Here is a 19640-nt window from a genome sequence, read left to right as displayed (position 1 = left end):
TATATGCACACCCGAAAGTGTTGACAAGTATTGGTCTGAGCAGTTGAAGGAAGATGATACAAAAATAGTCGAAGGACGGTCAGCCTATTTAGAGCAGTTGAAGGAAGATGATACAAAAATAGTCGAAGGACGGTCAGCCTATTTCTTTCATTCAACTCTCATTAGTCTTGCATGGCCTTAAAATAGTACTGTGGCGTGGGCAACTAAGAAGAATCATTACCACCTCTGAAGCAAATCTTCATTCAATTCTATATACATAAGAACATGCCCTCCTTTAATTTTCCTTATTGACTTTTATCCTTTGACCCTTATATAACTACTTCAGTTCAACACCTTTAATCTAATTATGTTCACCTTTGCGGAATCAGTAAGATACATACTTCACCATTCTCTCTTCATTTTCATATTTGTTCGGTTTACGTACATGCCTTTGTTTTGGAACAGGTCATCCTGACTTCCCAAACCATGGATATTTCAGACTTAAAATATTATCTAGAATAGAATATTGAATGCATAATATGCTTATGAATTGTCATGTTCAGTTATTGACCAAAAGATCATCATCGTGCTATGTTCAAAAGATTTCTCCCTTGAATGGTCTTGCCTTATGAAGTCAAAATTGCATCACCATTTTATTTCATCATGATTTTTTTTCATGCTAATTGTTGTATAATGTTGCCTTCACTAAATGTAGGAGTGGTTCGGCTTTTTATGTGCAGAAATTATGGGACAAACTGAATTGGCAATTTATGTTCTCGCTGTCATCAACTCTTACACACTATTATTTTTCCCACTTTTCATGTGCCAGCACTCAGTTCCTATTAATGGAGGTGATTGTTTGTTTTCTTCACCATGACGATAAGTAGTGAGTTATGATGCGGGCACATAAGAAGAATCATTACCACATCTGAAGCAAATCTCCAATGCCAATTTGATTTGTGCTATATTTTTTATTCTTTGTGGGCAATTTGATGCACAAATGTTTGTCAGGGCCACGATATTTTGCCAGTGGGAACTGAAACCACTAATTTTAATATTTTTTAAAGGAAATGTTATGTATTTTTTCTAGCCAGTTCTGCATTGTTCAATCTCATGAAATGGTTTTAATTTAGCCAAGAAACGATATGGCTGAAAGCATATCCAAATTATTTATATTTCATTTGTCTAACATATCCCATTTTTCCTACAACAGTTCCCGCAACAATGTGCGGGGTGTCATCTAGTTTGAATGAATGAGTGAGGGAATAGGGGCTTAACAGAGGGAGGTGACATAGTGCACGCGGAGTCGTGGCTTTTTGTCGTGATTGTGCATATAAAAATAACAAAATATAAATGAATACCTCGATAAATAAATAACAAAACTACAATTTAAAAAGAAAATAAAAACTTCAAAGAGATGGATAAAAAACATTAAAGAAAATATTGATAAAAACGTAAAAACAATTCAACCGTCTGTGCATTAGAATTACTGTAATCCTTAGCAAATGTATTCGTTTATTAATTACTTGGTAGGGTTACAAAATAAATGTTTATCTCGATCATGCGAGTCTAGCTGCACCGGTTACTTGATACATGTATATTTAACTTTAAAAATACTCTACCTTCTAGCTTGCGTCAAAACACACTGATGGCATTATCCAATTTTTAATTACTCAAGTATTTAATTTACGCTTAATAATAGAAGGACAGCCTCAGTAGGCATTGCTAGCTTAAAAACCAGCGGCAGATCCACGTTTTTAGGCCAAGCTTGGCCAATAACTATCTTTTCGTACGGTTTTAGGGTTAAACATGTCTTTTTTACTCTTTTCTATAATATATATAGAAGGTTGGGAGATCTCAGGGTGGGCTATCACACATTCGCCCAACCTTCTTGAGAAACTCTTTTACTAGACGTGCTTCGGGGTGGCAAATAATATATATATATCGATTGTACCAAGTATTAGAGCATCTCCAGCCGTTGGAGCACCAAGAACACCACCGAACCAAAAAAGTAGGTGTCTTGGGGGTCCAAATGCTTCATCCGGCCGAAATATGGGTGCATGAGGAGGGCATCTTCTCAGCCACACCCCACCCCAATCAAAAGTTTGTGAGGAAAATGACTAAGTGGGCCAAGAAAAAAGACATGTGGTGAGACACGATTCGCCGAAACTTCTGCCGGCGCCCCCAAAAGCCCCCAACGTGCTGCTTTTTTCCTGGGTTTGCCGGCGCTATTTTGATGTCCTGTGGGGGCGCTGGGGGCGTTGCTGGGCCGTTTTTCGGCAAAAAGATGGTCCGAGCGTAAAACCGAGCCTAAAAAGGTGTCGTGGGGGACGTCCTGGGGGTGGGGGGGGGGGTGGAGATGCTCTTAGTTAGAGCTCGCCTGCAGAACACCCGGGCCATGGCCCGATACGCACATGCGATGTACTGGTTACTTTTAGGTTCGTTGAACACATGGCTCTCTTCTTGGTGTATCTACCTGATTTTTGTTCATGATATTATCTTTTTTTCTTGTTTTCGACTAGTTTCTTGTGGGTTTTTTTAATCAATTTTTTTTCTTGAATTCTTTTAATTATCTTTGCCTCTTTTTTCATTTCCCTATTATTTGTTGTTCTTTTCCCACATTTTTCTCTTTCTTTATTTTCTGTGATTTTCTTCTTACTTATTTTACTTATGCAATTAGAAAATAACAGTACACATGACCAACGTATGTATTTTAAATAAATGATGAATATTTTTTTACACAATGAAATTTATTTAATATATGATGAGTATTTTTTTTAAATACGCGATAAAAAAATTCAAGTGTATTTTCTATTTTATGTCCTAAATGATTATTTTCCAAACTTATGTGAATATATTTTTAAATGTGAGAATACTTTAATAATTACATGGACATTTTTAGAAATACGTGAACACTCTTTGCGAATACATGTAATTTCGTTTTGAATAAAAGATTTTTTTACGAACTAAATGAATATTTTTCGAAATAGGTAAATCATATTCAAAAGTACAAGAACATTTTATTTAGAATATATTAACAAATTTCAAATGTATTATATATTTTGAAATGAGTAAGGACCTTTTTAATACGAACTATTTCTGTCAATAGTGCAAATAAAAAGCATTACCTAGAATAAAACAGACATATTTTTTATAATATAATAAAATAATCATAAGTTGATAAAATAAGAAAGGCCAGTAAAAATATATAAAAGAACAAATAAAGCAGCAAAAACACTGCAAAGTCACAAACAAACAGAAATGCGTCAACCAGGCTAACCGACAAGTGGCCATTGCGAGTAAAAGGTGAGCATTCGGCGAGGGAAAATGTTTTAAATAAGTCGGATGATTTCTTGTCTTTATCAATCACGTCCAGAGCCGTCCGATCCCACATGATCGTGTGGCGCGAGCGCTATCTCCCACGCAGGAAGGTAGCGAATGCTCTGTCTTCCACACGCAAAAGTATCCAAAGTTCGTGACATGTGGTAGCGTTCGGACAACTGCCTATTTAAATGATCTTTTTTAACGTACTCCATATGCAGTGATTTTGCTAGGTAACTACACATGTGATGGTACAAATACTAGAACACCATCTTTCTCGATGCTGATTGTGGTAAAGTGAAGGTTGCTAATGTTTAGAGTAGCACCATTGACGCCACCACCTTCTTCGACGCATGCCATCGTAGCATCATCGAAGCAGCCGGGTCACCATTGCTGCACCGCTGCAGTCGTTGCATTATCGTTGGTGCAGCCATGTCCATCATTGCAACACTTTCGTGGCCCTGGAACACGTTGCCGCAACATCATCATGGTTGTCGAAGCAGGACGTCGTGGCTGTCCAACCATGTCGTCACAACATCATCGCTGCCATCCAAGTACAACACCGACGTTAGAAGCATGTTGCCGCACCATTGCCATGGTCGTCGAAGCACGTCCCGTAGCATCACCGCGACCGTCGAAGTCTGCCATTGAAGCATTGTCGTGGCCGTCAAAGCGCCATCGCGGCGGTCGATGTAGCACGCCTCGTAGCATCACCATGTCCGTCGAAGCATGCTGAGTATTACCGAGCGGCAAGGTGCACCGACGCGAGCTGCAATGGAGCAAGGTCGGTGCCGCGACGGAGCATCATGGGGCGTGCTGCACTAGTCCATTTTATGTACGGATTGCTGTACTAATCCATTTCATGTACGGATTGCTTAGGACACGTACGTATGACCGGTCAAGGAAACTGAATCCCGGGCGGGCTCGCTGTCGATCCATCTATATAAGCTAGGTACCCAGATGGCAAGCAGCTAGCGAGTTCAGGGTTACACGTACATACCTAGCTACTTGATCCATCTCGTACGTGCGTAGCTAGCTCTGCGATGGCCGACGGCAAGCTGGATCCTCCCGCCGGCTACGCCTTCGACCCAGCCGAGCACGAGCTGATCACCAAGTTCCTCCGCCCACGGATCGCCGACGCCTTCTTCGCCAGCCGCCTCATCCACGAGTTCGACGCCTACTCCGCCGCCCCCGGCGACCTCGTCGAGATGTATCAACACGCGCAAGGAACGGACAAGGGCGACGGGAAAGGGGGCGTCTGGTACTTCTTCACCCCTGCCCGTCGTCACCAGACCAAAGGCGGCCGCGGTGGCGGGAGGCGACAGCGTGGCGTGGCCGACGCCGGCGAGGGTTACTACTGGCACTCGGAGAAGGGCGGGATACCCGTGCTAGACAACCAAGGTAAACTCGTAGGCCATAGACGAAACCTCAGCTACGTCAAGAAGTTGCCGGGAGAGAAAGAGAGGATCAGGATCGGCTGGTGCATGAACGAGTACAGCGATGACAAGCAAGACGGCTTGGTGCTCTGCAAGGTCTGCGTGTCTCGTCACAGGAGCGAGACCACATACCACGAGGTAATCAATGCTCCCGGTTCCAGGAAAAGGAAGGCCGCCGACGTCCAGCACCCGGATGCTCCACGTCCCCAAACCCCACGCCGCCAGGAACCGCCGATCGTCCAACAACCCGGGATGCTTCACGAGTATGGGCGCTGGTTCATGTCCGACGAAGGCGAGACGTTCTTGCCGCCCGGAGCTGTGGACGACGGAAGCGTGGATCCAGGCGGGTTCTTCACCGACGACATGCTTCAAGATTTTCCCGTGCTCCATGACGCTGTGGTGGCGCAGGGGTTCTTGCCCGGCAAACTCGACGGCGAAGTCCAAGAAGGCACTAGTGCTGCAGATGATGAAGACGAGGCCTTCCGGTGCACGTTAGATGAGCTGCTCGGCTTGTGCGACGACACGACTGTACTAGTCTAGGAGAGTGGATCCTTTCACCACGTGAGGGCCGAGTGCGTGATGAAGAACTCCGAAACCTGCATCCAGGAGATGATCCAAGAGATGATGTACTAGTCTTGCTTAGCTTTGATGTATGTCATTGTCATGGCACAAAAGGTGTCTTGCTAATTGTATTGTGATGATGAACAAGCAATTAATCCGTGTGCAGCAGCCGAATTGATTAATTTCTCCATTTTTTTCTCCATATATTCATTTTGTATTACGTATGTAATGGTTAGGTTTTTTTTATCAGTAATGGTTAGTGTTTCAGTTTCTCTGTTCGTGATTGAAAAGGTGCTTGATTGTTTCATCTATCCAAATCCAAGTACCCATTTCCCCTCAAAACGTACAGGGCATCACGGGATATAATCCCTCTCCCCTCCTCTCCCGTGTCGCTCTTGCGAGCGACCGGGGTGAACCCTAGCTGCCGTGACCTGTCCTCCCTCTCCTCTGCTCTCCTCCCTCGCCGCCGCCCAGCGACGCCGTCGGGCGAAGCCCGGTCGGTGGGGGCGGCGGCGGGGCCTCTTCTTCCTCGCCCTCGTGCTCCGCGGCTGGCGTGAGACAGCCGGTCGAGTGGGGGCGCCGGTCTTTGGCAGGGCCGGCGGCGCGGCGGCGTGCTCGGAGTTCGGCGGCGGGGTTGCCTGGTGGGGACACGATGTCGAGTGGCAGGCTCGTTTGTGGTGTGGCGGCCGCTGGGATTCCCGATCTGGGCAGTGGCGTGCTGGCGCGGATCCGGCCCGACCCTCCCGGATCCGGCTCCTGGATGGCGGCGGGCGGCGCGGGACGGTGGTTGAGGTCGGTCTTGACCTCGGAGTGGGGTGGTCTGCAGCGGCGCTGCTGTGGCCTGGTGGTTGTCTGATATGCGCGCGGCAACTGCGGGTCTCTCCGGCGGCGGTTCATCAGCGTCGGACTCGGGTGAGCTCCCTCCCTCTTCTTTGGACTCAGTGACGCGCTTGTCGGGTCGGGGTGGCGCCATGGTGTGGTGGTGCACGCGAGGCCTGCCGGTGGTGGCACGGGACTTCGGGAAGGGGCAGGGTGCCCCTGCCGGTGGTGAAAACCCGTTCTGCTTTGCCAGGCCGACGGCACCGGCGTTCTAGCGTCGTCCTCTTCTTGAAGGCGCCGTCGCGGCATCTCATTTGTCGTCGGAGTGCTCCGGGGGAAACTCTAATCCTTGGATTGGGCGGTGGCGACACAATGGTGTCGTTCCCTTGCTGAAGGCGTCGCTTTGGAGCTCATTGTTCGTCCTACACGACTTCTCCTCCTCGCGGTGGCCCGCCCACGGTTGAGGGCCCCGACATCTTCGTAGTAGTGCTTATTATGTTCATCTGATGTTGGCTAGGATTTTGTCGGGGTAGTGTTGCTGTTATCAGCGTCCTTGTATCCGGCCTTGTGTGTGTGTGTGTGTGTGTGTGTTTGTATCGGCAGGTTCAGTAGGTTGAGGAGCAACTCTTTGCTCTATTGGCCGGGGTGAAGATACCCCGAACAAGCCCCTCAAAGGATTATGTTCCATAGTAACAAGTGACAGTAAATTTCAGCACACTATATAATTTTTTCCTTACCAAATTCCACCTACCAAAGGCGCTTCACTCCCTGGCAACGGCGCCAGAAAAGAGTCTTGATGACCCACAAGTATAGGAGATCTATCGTAGTCCTTTCGATAAGTAAGAGTGTCGAACCCAACGAGGAGCAGAAGGAAAGGACAAGCGGTTTTCAGTAAGGTATACTCTGCAAGCACTGATATTATCGGTAACAGATAGTTTTGTGATAAGGTAATTTGTAACGGATAACAAGTAATCAAAGTAAATAAGCTGCAGCAAGATGTCCCAATCCTTTTTGTAGCAAAGGACAAGCCTGGACAAACTCTTATATGAAGGAAAACGCTCCCGGGGACATATGGGAATTATCGTCAAGCTAGTTTAAATCACGCTCATATGATTCGCGTTCGTTACTTTGATAATTTGATATGTGGGTGGACCGGTGCTTGGGTACTGCCCTTCCTTGGACAAGCATCTCACTTATGATTAACCCCTATTGCAAGCATCCGCAACTACAAAAGAAGTATTAAGGTAAACCTAACCATAGCATGAAACATATGGATCCAAATCAGCCCCTTACGAAGCAACGCATAAACTAGAGTTTAAGCTTTTGTCACTCTAGCAACCCATCATCTACTTATTACTTCTCAATGCCTTCCTCTAGGCCCAAACAATGGTGAAGTGTCATGTAGTCGACGTTCACATAACACCACTAGAGGAAAGACAACATACATCTCATCAAAATATCGAACGAATACCAAATTCACATGACTACTTATAGCAAGACTTCTCCCATGTTCTCAGGAACAAACGTAACTACTCACAAATCATATTCATGTTCATAAACAGAGGGGTATTAACATGCATTAAGGATCTGAACATATGATCTTCCACCAAATAAACCAATTAGCATCAACTACAAGGAGTAATCAACACTACTAGCAACCCACAGGTGCCAATCTGAGGTTTTGGGACAAAGATTGGATACAAGAGATGAACTAGGGTTTTAGAGGAGATGGTGCTGGTGAAGATGTTGATGGAGATTGACCACCTCCCGCTGAGAGGATCGATGGTGATGATTTCCCCCTCCCGGAGGGATGTCTCCCCGGCATAACAGCTCCAACGGAGCCCTAGGTTGGTTCCGCCAAGGTTCTGCCTCGTGGCGGCGGTGTTTCGTCCCGAAAGCTTGCTTATGATTTTTTCCAAGGTGAAAGACTTCATATAGCAGAATATGGGCACCGAAGGCCTGCCAGGGGGCCCACGAGGCAGGGGGCGCGCCCCCACCCTCGTGGCCAGGGTGTGGGCCCCCTCTGGTTGATTCTTTCTCCAGTATTTTTTATATATTCCAAAACGTGCCTCCGTGAAGTTTCAGGACTTTTGGAGCTGTGCAAAATAGGTCTCTAATATTTGCTCCTTTTCCAGCCCAGAATTCCAGCTGCCGGCATTCTCCTCTTCATGTAAACCTTGTAAAATGAGAGAGAATAGGCATAAGTATTGTGACATAATGTGTAATAACAACCCATAATGCAATAAATATCGATATAAAAGCATCATGCAAAATGGACGTATCAGAGGTCGACCATGGAAGCCATTTTCTTGGTACGACAACTTATGGAGAGATATATGGAGCAAAAGAAGGACTTGCATATGGTGTTCATTGACGTGGAGAAGGCCTATGATAAGATACCGCGGAATGTCATGCGGTGGGCCTTGGAGAAATACAAAGTCCCAGCAAAGTACATTACCCTCATCAAGGACATGTATGATAATGTTGTGACAAGTGTTCGAACAAGTGATGTCGACACTGATGACTTCCCGATTAAGATAGGACTGCATTAGGGGTCAGCTTTGAGCCCTTATCTTTTTGCATTGGTGATGGATGAGGTCACAAGGGATATGCAAGGAGATATCCCATGGTGTATGCTCTTTGTGGATGATGTGGTGCTAGTTGACGATAGTCGGACGGGGGTAAATAGGAGTTAGAGTTATGGAGACAAACCTTGGAATTGAAAGGGTTTAGGCTTAGTAGAACTAAAACCGAGTATATGATGTGCGATTTCAGTACTACTAGGTGTGAGAAGGAGGAGGTTAGCCTTGATGGCCAGGTGGTACCCCAGAAGGACACCTTTCGGTATTTGGGGTCCATGTTGTAGGAGGATGGGGGTATTGATGAAGGTGTGAGCCATCGAATCAAAGCCGGATGGATGAAGTGGCGCCAAGCTTCTGGCATTCTCTGTGACAAGAGAGTACCACAAAAGCTAAAAGGCAAGTTCTGCAGGACAGCGGTTTGACCCGGAATGTTGTATGGCGCTGAGTGTTGGCCGACTAAAAGGCGACATGTTCAACAGTTAGGTGTGGCGGAGATGCGTATGTTGTGATGGATGTGTGGCCACACGAGGAAGGATCGAGAGTCCGGAATGATGATATACGAGATAGAGTTGGGGTAGCACCAATTGAAGAGAAGCTTGTCCAACATCGTCTGAGATGGTTTGGGCATATTCAGCGCAGGCCTCCAGAAGCTCCCGTGCATAGCGGACGGCTAAAGCATGCGGAGAATGTTAACAGAGGGCGGGGTAGACCAAATTTGACATGGGAGGAGTCTGTTAAGAGAGACCTGAAGGATTGGAGTATCACCAAAGAGCTAGCTATGGACAGGGGTGCGTGGAAACTTGTTATCCATGTGCCAGAGCCATGAGTTGGTTGCGAAATCTTATGGGTTTCACCTCTAGCCTACCCCAACTTGTTTGGGACTAAAGGCTTTGTTGTTGTTGTTGAAAAAATAGTTCCTGTACAAAAATAAGTGCCCACTCATTTAAAAATATGTAATTGAATTTAGAAAGTGTTTGACTATTCTAAATAAAAAATTATTGTACTTTCAAAAATGATTCATGAACTATCTAGACAAATATCCATATAATTTATAATAGATACTCATGTATTTAGAAAATGATTTTCTTTTTTCCTAAGAATGTTCACATGTTTTATAAAATTTACATGTAATTATCTTTATTTACCCTACCTCTGTGTATTGCGGCATGTGCATATATATTTTGGAATTCATCCATATGTTGTAACCTCCGTATATATTATTTTGTAGGAAAGCAAGGATTCTCAAATGATGACTTTCTTGCAAGTATTGGGGTCCAGAAACAGTAACCTGAAGCTATCAACAATGTGGTGGTGGTGCACCATGAAGCAAAAGAAGCAGTCGAGCACACATTGGTTGTACAGCAGTAGGAACTTCATGCTATGAAGAAGGCCCTAGGTGAGCAGAAAATAGAACTTGGAGCCGTTAAGAAGACCCTAGCAGAGCAACAACTAGAACTTGAAGCTGTCAAGATGGACCTAGAAGAGCAGCAGCAAGAACATGAAGCATGTCGTGCCAGGTGCGTAGCATGAACTTCAATATGTGAAGATTACGTACACTTTTACACTAGCAAAAACATACTTGAAGGTGTCAAGAAGGCTCTGCCAGAGCGGCAAGACTAAATGGAATGCCTGATAATGGCCCTGTTAGATCTGCATAATCATCTTGAATCTATCAACACTTCCCTTACCGAAAAAGGCTTTCTCCCCTCTTTATAAAAAAAGCAACCACCGAGCACAAAGTTAACAAGGTTCCGACCACAAAAACACACACACACAGCCACCGTAGGCAGTTCCGACGAACACACACACACAGTCGAAACCCAAGTTCAGCTGTGGGCACAGCACAACAAGCCCAACATCGGCGCAAGACACACACAACAAACATAACGGCGGTGGCGAGGTGTAGAAGATCTAATCCGGCTCCGGCGCTGGTGGGGGAAGCGGTGGAGCCATAAGGAGAGCCATCGAGCGAAGCTGGATGATGATGGAGGTGATGGCGTCTATCTCCCGGGGACGGCTAAGCGGCCGCCAAAACTGCAACTAACCAGACCATTTGAACAAAGCGTCAGTAGCACGTCGAAAAGGAATGCGCTGAATCAAAAGTTTATTCCTAACAGTCCACAGCGTCCAGGTTAGCACCCCGATGATCAGCCACCTAATGTGGCGAATTGAGGGAGCTGACGCCTGGAGTTCCGCGAAAAGAGCGGGGAAGTTGTTGTGGTCCCTGCTTCCACCCACTATTTCACGGAAACAGCTCCATAGGAACTGCGCGGACAAGCATGTGAAGAAGATATGGTTCAAATCCTCTTCAGGCCCGCAGAGCGGGCATCGCCCATCCCCTGGGCCGTTGCGCTTCAGGACCTCCACGCCGGATGGGAGGCAGCCGCGAATCCACTGTCACAAGAAAATCCTAATCTTCAAGGGGAGCCATATATCCCAGATGGTGGTGTGTACCTCATGACCCAGCGAAGCTGTGATGGCCTGGTATAGAGATTTAGTGGAGAATTGCTCAGATGGCTCTAGACGCCACCTGGCACGGTCTTCTCCTACCTCAAGATCAGGTTCGTGCAGCGCGATGCATTCCAGCAGCTCATGCCAGTCCGCGTTCTCAGGCAGGCCAAACGCTCTCCGGAACGCGAGTTGCCCTAAGTCAATAAGGGTCGTCGCGACAGAGATCCGCGGGTCAACCGCGATGGAGAATAGGTAGGGAAAACGTGCCGCGAGGGGTAAGTCTCCAGCCCATCTATGGAACCAGAACATCGTGGAGGTGCCCGATCCAACCGCGATCAAGGTGCCGATGCGGAGGATCGGTAGGAGCTGTATGATGGATTGCCAGAACTAGGAACCTCCAGACCACTGGCAGAAGGTGAGAGGCTGGCCACGGAGGTATTTCTGCTGAATGAGGTGAAGCCACAGGCCACCCTGTCCGTTGGCAATCCGCCAAAACCATCTCGTTAGGAGGGCAATGTTCATGCGTTTGGAGGACATGATCCCGAGACCACCCTGGTAGGGCGGTTTACAAATCTCCGACCAACGAACCATGTTGTATTTCTACTTGTCGCCCTCGCCGGCCCAGAAGAAGCGCCCCTGAACTATGGCAATCTCGTGATCAGAGTCTCAGGAAGGCTGTAGAAGCTCATGATGAATAAGAGAAGGATGGCCAGGGACGAGTTAATAAGCACTGTCAGGGCCGCCTTCGAGAGACATCGGCCCTGCCAAGCCTCGATGCGGTGTTGAAGCTTCCCAACTGTGGGGCGAAGCTCAGCCACCGTGAGCCTCAAATCACTAATGGGGATCCCCAGATAGGTCGTGGGGAAACACCCAAGCTGGCAATTGAGCTGATCCGTGATGCTCTGCCGTTCGTCTTGGGAGTATCCCAAGACCATTACCACACTCTTATTGAAGTTGATCCCGAGGCCAGACATCTGCTGGAAGCATATCAGGAGGAACTTCAAGTTCATGATGTCGGTCGCCGAGCCTTCCACCATGATAATGGTGTCATCCGCATATTGGAGGAGGGAGATCCCGTCCCCCCCCCCCCAACTAGATGCGGGGCTATGCCCTTAATGTGGCCCGCAGCCTTGGCTTTATCTAAGATGGCTGCCAGAGCATCGACAACCATGTTGAAGAGGAACGGTGAGAAGGGGTCGCCCTGGCACATCCCACAAGATGTGGGGAAGAATGGGCCAACCTCGCCATTAATGTTCACCGCGGTCCGGCCTGAGGATACCATTTGCATCACTCGGGAGACCCACCTGTCGTTGAAGCCCTTCCGCAGCAAGCATTCCCGAAGGAAGGGCCAACTGACCGTGTCATACGCCTTGTGGAAATCCAGTTTCAGGAAGACTGCCTTGAGGTGTTTGGAGTGAACCTCATGGAGTGCTTCGTGAAAAACCAGAACTCCGTCAAAGATATACTGGCCCTGAATAAATGCCGACTGATCAGGGTGAGTGATCCCGTCAGCAATGGGGGCCACCCTAAGGGCGTACCCCCTCGCGAGGATGCGGAAGATGACATTAATCACCGTAATCGGCCGAAACTGGCGAATATCCGAAGCCCCAGTTACTTTGGGGATGAGGGTGATGATCCCAAAGTCCAGCCTGGCGAGGTCAATGGACCCTACAAAGAATTCCTCAGACAAGGCCATCACCTCCGGTTTTATTACCTCCCAGAAAGTCTGGAAGAACTTCACTGGGAGGCCATCCGGACCGGGGGCCGAAGAAGGGTTCATACCCTTAATTGTCGCCCACACTTCAGCCTTAGAGAACGGGGCCGTAAGGGCCGCGTTGTCCGCAGGAGAGACACAACTGTGGGCCGGCCAGATGTCTTGCGCCAGGGCAAGACCTCCCCGAGGGGAGGCAGAGAATAGGTCTCTGTCAAAGCCGACTACATGGGCCCGGATGTCCTCTGGCAGCTGCAGGAGGGTCTCGCCGTCCCAGAGAAGCGGGATGGAATTACGGCGACGACGACCGTTGGCAATGGCCTGGAAGTAGGCGGTATTGGCATCCCCCTTGAGGACCCAATTCTGCGTACCTCGCAAGCGCCAGTAGGCCTCCTCGTCCGTGTAGATGACCGTGAGCTAGTCTTCCAGGTCGTACCTAAGCATCCACTCCTCAGCAGAGAGGCCTGCGGCATCAGCCTGCAGATCGAGGGCCTGGATGGCCTCAAGAAGGGCTTTCTTACGCTCGCGAATGTCACGGCCCACATTTGCACCCCATCCTTTCATGAATTGCCGGGACCGCTTAGCACAAAAGTGTCAGGAGTCAACGGCCGAAAGGGCGCGATGGGGGGCATCACGCGCCTCGCGCCACCGGGCGGCCACCACTGACACAAACCGAGGTTGGCGCAACCAGAAGGGAGAACTTGAAGTCATCAAGAATGCTAAGAAAGAGAAAACGTTAGCTATCGAAAGAAGCTTAATGATCTTGATAGGACGCTTAAGTACATCGCCACGATTGCGACGCCAGGATCCCATGTCTATAGCTGAGCAAACAAACCCCATCATACTAGTGCATTGTTTGATGGTCATGAAAATGCGCCATGTGCCTAATTTTATTGTGTGGCTCTGTCCCATGGTTTTTTATTGTAATGGTTCAGAAAGTCTGTGTGATAATTGTCTGTCATTTAATCGAGTAAGGATAGCTGACTTGGCATTAAAATTGAAATCTCGCACAAATTCATATACGAATTATAAAAATGATTAAATTTTCAAATATGCCCGCCAATTGCAATATATAATAAATTGACCGCATCTACAAATTGGGATAGGTATGCATGCCGTCGCCCGCGTATGGCATTGGATCCACATGTAAGAAGCCAAATTACCCACGTCTGGACCCACTTGGTAGCAGCCATGTCAGCATCTCATTGGGTCTTCATGCCAGAATAGTTGACCGGTCAAATGCATCATCGTAATTGTTAGTGACGGTCAACGTCACAGAAAAAATGATGGCTGGTCATCCATGGAGTCATGCGCCTCCTACACGAAAGCAAAAAGGGAAAAAAATGGAGTTTATATGCGTCCTTTGTAGGTTCCATGATGAATATGCCATGGAGTGGCCAGGGTTTACTTTCTATATACAAATTGTATCGTTACTATTATTGGCTCACATTTAGGAATCGGTTATTATAAAACCGTGCTACGTGACCATAACCGTGTGATTAAAAAGTCATGTCTAATATTACTTCTCTAAATGAAAAAGTAAAAAAAGTAAAAAAAGAAAATCAAAAGAAAACTAAAGAAACAGAAAAAATAGAAAAAGAAGAACAGCAAAAGGGGAATAAACAAAAAGCCAAAAATAATAAAATAAATCAAGACGGTTCTGCAGGCAAGCTCTAGGTAATGCCCGGTACAAGCGATATATATCATTTGGCGCCCGACAGCACGTCTGATAAAAGAGTCTCTCAAGAAGGTTGGCCTAATAACACGGTTCTGCCGCCTATTATTTAGCTAGCAATGGCTACTGATTCAGTCCCTCTCATCTTAAATGTGAAATGAATACTTGACGAAATAAAAAATGGATAAGGACATTAGTGTGTTTTGATGCAAGCTACAAGGTAGAGTGAAAAAATGTTAAATAAACATGATATCAAGTAACCCATGCAGCTAGACTCCTATATTTGTGATTTTCCAGTGCTTTTGCCCTTTTTTGTTCTTTTTATATATTTCCACTTGGTTGTTTTACTTTTTCTCCTCTTACATATATAGTATTTCTAAAGTATTCTTGTTCAATTTTTCTTTGTGCACATTTGACAAAATAGTTTGTGTAAACAAAAAAAATGCTTACTCACGATAAAACTATTCTAAATAAATTTTTCTTATACTATCAAACCAATTCACCTATTTAGAAAAATATTCATTTAGTTTCTAAATAAATCTTTAGAAAAAAATCTTGAATTTACAAAGTGTGTTTATGTATTTTAGAAAATGTACATGTGATTGTTAAAGTAGCCATGCTTATGAAACAATTCACATAATTTTGAAAAGAAATCATATAAAACAGAATATACACTTAAAAAAATTATCTGTATTTAAGAAAATAGCCATTGTATATCAAAAAACATTCATCGTGTGTTAAAAAAATTCATCAGGTGATTAAAATATGTAAATCATATGATAAAAAAGTCATGTTGTTCATTTTCTAAATGAAAAGGGATAATAAGTCAAAACAAAAAAATTATGAAAGAACTAAGACAGGAAAGGAAAAAAAAAAGGAAAAGAGGGAAATAAAGAAAAGGCAAAACTAATAAAAACGAAACTGATGCATACCTTTTTCTTTCCGTTTGCCTGCTAGCTTAATAATTGATTGAAGCATCTCAATCTTGGTATCACGGCGACCAAGCCATGGACGCCTCGCCCTTCACTCCCTCAAAACACCACCTCCCGACCTCCCTCACTTTTGTCTAGTCTTCTTTCCTCTGCTCTGCCTTCGCCTAATTAAACCAAACTGCCCACAGCATGAAGGCCCCCATCCTTGGCGGCATCAAATCCAATGCTACGCGGTGAGCAGGCCGCCGTCCCTCTGTGCTAGCGAGCTCTGCACCGTGTGTGGACGAGGCCGTAGGCATACGTGTACCAGCAGTAGCAATTTCATTCAAAAAGGATGTCCGATAACCCGTTCATGAAAAGATGAACTCGGGTCAGATTTGTTTGCGCGCAGAAAACATATCAGAGAATTGATTTACTACTCGGACGTTCCCTAGAGTTTGAACGGTCGGACCAAGCTGAAATTTGAGTGGTGGTCAACATAGGAATTGCGCAACCGATGAACAGTTGGATTTTCCAACGGATGTCCGGGATGGACGCTAGACTCCTCGCCACAAAGTCATCCAGATTCCCGTCCAGATTCGATTGGGCTCCGGTATGTCGGAGATTGCCGGAGATACCTCCATAGGAACGCGAGGAAATTTTACAAGGTTGTTGTAGACTCAATTCCACACAATTTCACCGAAGCAATCATCAAAGCGACACTCGAGGAGGCGGAGAAGGTGAACACAATCCGTTGTTCAACAAAAACGGCATGATCACACGAGGGCAATGTTGACGTTGAGCCCCCAAGCTCCATGGACGAATTCCTCTATGACTTCGGCTAGGATCAGAGTTGATGATGAAGGCACCCGCCTGATCATGACGATTTGACGCGAAGCGTAGTCCTTGGTCCAGGAAAGGTGACCAGTTGAGCCAGCAACACAGATGCCGACGTCGACGATGAAGTTCGGTTCCGACATGTAGATCACGTCGGAGCCAATCTGAATTCCCATGACCCCGCAGCGACTGCCAGCAAGGACCTGCATGGGCCACACATGTCGTGGTGTTTCAAATCGGTTGAGTGGCTTGGTAAGGCTGTAACTTCTATGAAAAAACATATTAGTCAAGATGCATGTTGTTTAGTATCCTAACCTTTTGAAGTCATGATTATGATATTGTCATGGTGCACTGTCCTGCTTATGATTTTGGTGATGATAGTCTGCTAGATATGATTTTCCCTACTTGTAATTAGCCAGTTTGAATAGGATGGCATGTTTTCGTTCGATGTTGACAATTCTAGGCCATTGGATGATACGTAGCTGCTTTTGTATCGCTCCACATTTACCTGGGGTCAATATTAATGCTCCTATTAATAATTAGAGCCTTTAGTCATGCTATTATATATGTTTAACAAATGGATGTGATTGTTATGGGCATATCTCTTGATGCCGGAATTTGGGAATTGCAACTCTTTACATAGGCTTGCTAAATAACCCTTGGTACTATCTACTTAGACTAGATGAAGATATTTGATACTTTACCCACGCATGAGTAGTGTAGGTGTTGTGCAATTTGCTATTTCTTAGGTGATGATGAATGGGTTCCAGAACATAGGTTTTGTTTGTGGTTTGGTTAATATTACGATTGCTTAAACTGTTGTGGAGTAGCTCGCTACTATTATATCCTCACCAGCTATATGAGTGGTGCATAATCTTTATCTCCGCTGAACACAAACTATATTTTTCTGTCTCTTGTTATGTTCATTTGAGAGAGATCTAACATCGTTGTTTCTTTGATTATGACGAGAGCTAAAGGGGAAAAACAACCCTGGAAGTCAGAGTGTCAAGGAGGGAAGCTGATACAATCCTCGTGTAGTCAACTTTCAAGCTGATCCAGATAGCGAGTTAGTTCTGGTGAGTCCCTAGTCTCCCTTCTCTCTCCATGTGCCTTGACATGGTCCAGACATCGAGCTATGGTCAGTTGGGGTTCTGGCCACTGAACCAATGATTTAGGGTGGGTAGGGGTTATGTGATCATGTGACATGTGTTTGGTGGTCTCTGGCCAACACAACATTCCATATAGACCTCCTCTCCACTCCTTGACATGGTCTTGTGCTCCTGGTATGCGAATACCTACGGCCTCATCCACACACGGCGCCGAGCTCGCCACAAGGGAGGGATGACTACTTGCTCCGCACGTTGCATTGGATTTCATGCCGACAAGGATGGGGGCCACCATGGGGCGGTCAGTTTGGTTTAATTATATCTAAGGAGGAGTGCGTGGAGGCGGAGGCAGAGGAAAGAAGACTAGACATGAGCGAGGAATGTTGGCCGGTGGTGATCTGATGGAGTGAAGGGCAAGGAATCCACGGTTTTGGTCGCCGTGATACCAAGGTTGAGATGCATCAATCAATTATTAAGTTGCTAGGCAATCGAAAAGAAAAAGGTCCGCGCACCCATACGAAGATTGATATGCATATGTTTTGTTTAATCAGCATCCATGCGTATCATTGCATATGCATCAGTTTCATTTAATCAACATGGATCAGTTTCATTGAATCAAAAAATTGAACCAGAATAGTTTAGAATATTTTTAGAGTGAATTCTGGTTTTTACCCTCTATTTTGACATTTTTTACACCAATTACCCTATTTAGCAGAATTTCATCCATTTTACATTATTTAGCAAAAGTGTTGCCACAGTTCACCATGTTTAAAATTTATGAGTGTTCTGACCGATGGGTCCCAATTGTAAGGTCTAGCTAGATGCCACATCCACAGGTTTTTTCTTGATGCTTTTTCTGCACGCCGAACCGCACCGCCCTAGCTTCTTCTGATAAGCTAGGCTCGATATGATTGCACTATAGTATCTCAGGAAACATATACTTATTCTTCGCTGGTCCACATATGTTCACCACGGGGTAAATTGAGGTAACACTTTTGCTAAATGGGGTAAAATGGATAAAATCCCACTAAACGGGGTAATTAGTGTCAAAAATGGCAAAATAGGGGGTAAAAACCGGAATTCACTCATTATTTTATATATTAAATAAATACAATAGGAGAAAAAGAAAAATAACCAAGTAAAAATAAATAAAAAGATCAAATAAAACAGCAAAAACACTGCAAAATCAAAAGAAAAAATAGGTTTTGTTAATTTTTCCCGTCATAGCAATCCTTAGTCCACTGGTTTTTGTAAATTCATGAAATTTCTTTTTATTTATTAAACATTGTGTTAACTTCATGAAAAGTAGTAGCAGCAGCCAACGGAAGTGTAGACATGGTCAGGAGGAGGAGAGCTGCTGCTTCAAATAGTTTTTCGAGACAACTGCATTATGATCTGCTGAGAGGAGAAGAGACGCTAGCAGTCAAGACTAAAGAACATATATAGGTACACCCGAGATACCAAATACTACTTTCAAGATGCATATTTGTTATTGACCTTATTTTCTTTAGCAGGTTGAATCACTAATGTTACTGAATTTCTTTGTGACCATCCACTAAAGGTGACTCTTGCTGAGCCATTTTGTTGGTACGATTACATAATCTACACAGACTCTATCGTCCCTTGCTAAAGGAGACCTCTTAAGAAATTGTCTTACAAAATGCATAAATCTCTTTTGATGGTATGATATCCATAATCTTCTTTGATGTGCAATACATCTTCTATTTTTAATTACTGATGTGTTCTGAACATATTTCAGAATAATCAAAATATCTTGATATTCGCAGGTTACTTTGGTCTGACTTACGGGGTAAAGAAAGCTTTTGTCTGGATTAGTTCGCTTCCAATCATTCTCATGTTTTAATGTTGTGAGTTACTTCCGCATATATGCACACCCGAAAGTGTTGACAAGTATTGGTCTGAGCAGTTGAAGGAAGATGATACAAAAATAGTCGAAGGACGGTCAGCCTATTTAGAGCAGTTGAAGGAAGATGATACAAAAATAGTCGAAGGACGGTCAGCCTATTTCTTTCATTCAACTCTCATTAGTCTTGCATGGCCTTAAAATAGTACTGTGGCGTGGGCAACTAAGAAGAATCATTACCACCTCTGAAGCAAATCTTCATTCAATTCTATATATATAAGAACATGCCCTCCTTTAATTTTCCTTATTGACTTTTATCCTTTGACCCTTATATAACTACTTCAGTTCAACACCTTTAATCTAATTATGTTCACCTTTGCGGAATCA

At 45.2% G+C, this 19640-nt stretch overlaps 2 protein-coding genes across 2 annotated transcripts; one reads left to right on the top strand and one right to left on the bottom strand.

Moving 5' to 3' along the window:
- The first annotated feature begins 4176 nt into the window (after positions 1-4176).
- LOC141022726 (uncharacterized) lies at positions 4177-5825 on the top strand. Its single transcript, XM_073498984.1, has one exon. The coding sequence runs from the start codon at positions 4344-4346 to the stop codon at positions 5274-5276; it is 933 nt and encodes a 310-aa protein (XP_073355085.1). The 5' UTR covers positions 4177-4343; the 3' UTR covers positions 5277-5825.
- Positions 5826-10738: 4913 nt separating this feature from the next.
- Positions 10739-12845, bottom strand: LOC141023184 (uncharacterized). The gene is made up of 4 exons (XM_073499524.1): positions 12260-12845; positions 12088-12176; positions 11153-11515; positions 10739-11092 (listed from the first exon to the last, which is right to left on the bottom strand). Exons 1-4 carry the CDS (start codon positions 12843-12845, stop codon positions 10739-10741), a joined length of 1392 nt encoding a protein of 463 aa, XP_073355625.1.
- Positions 12846-19640: the final 6795 nt, after the last annotated feature.

This window comes from Aegilops tauschii, chromosome 5, assembly GCF_002575655.3.
Source record: "Aegilops tauschii subsp. strangulata cultivar AL8/78 chromosome 5, Aet v6.0, whole genome shotgun sequence".
Classification (NCBI taxonomy): domain Eukaryota; kingdom Viridiplantae; phylum Streptophyta; class Magnoliopsida; order Poales; family Poaceae; genus Aegilops; species Aegilops tauschii.
Note: the sequence above shows the minus strand (reverse complement) of the source record. Positions and strands in the feature narration are given on the sequence as shown.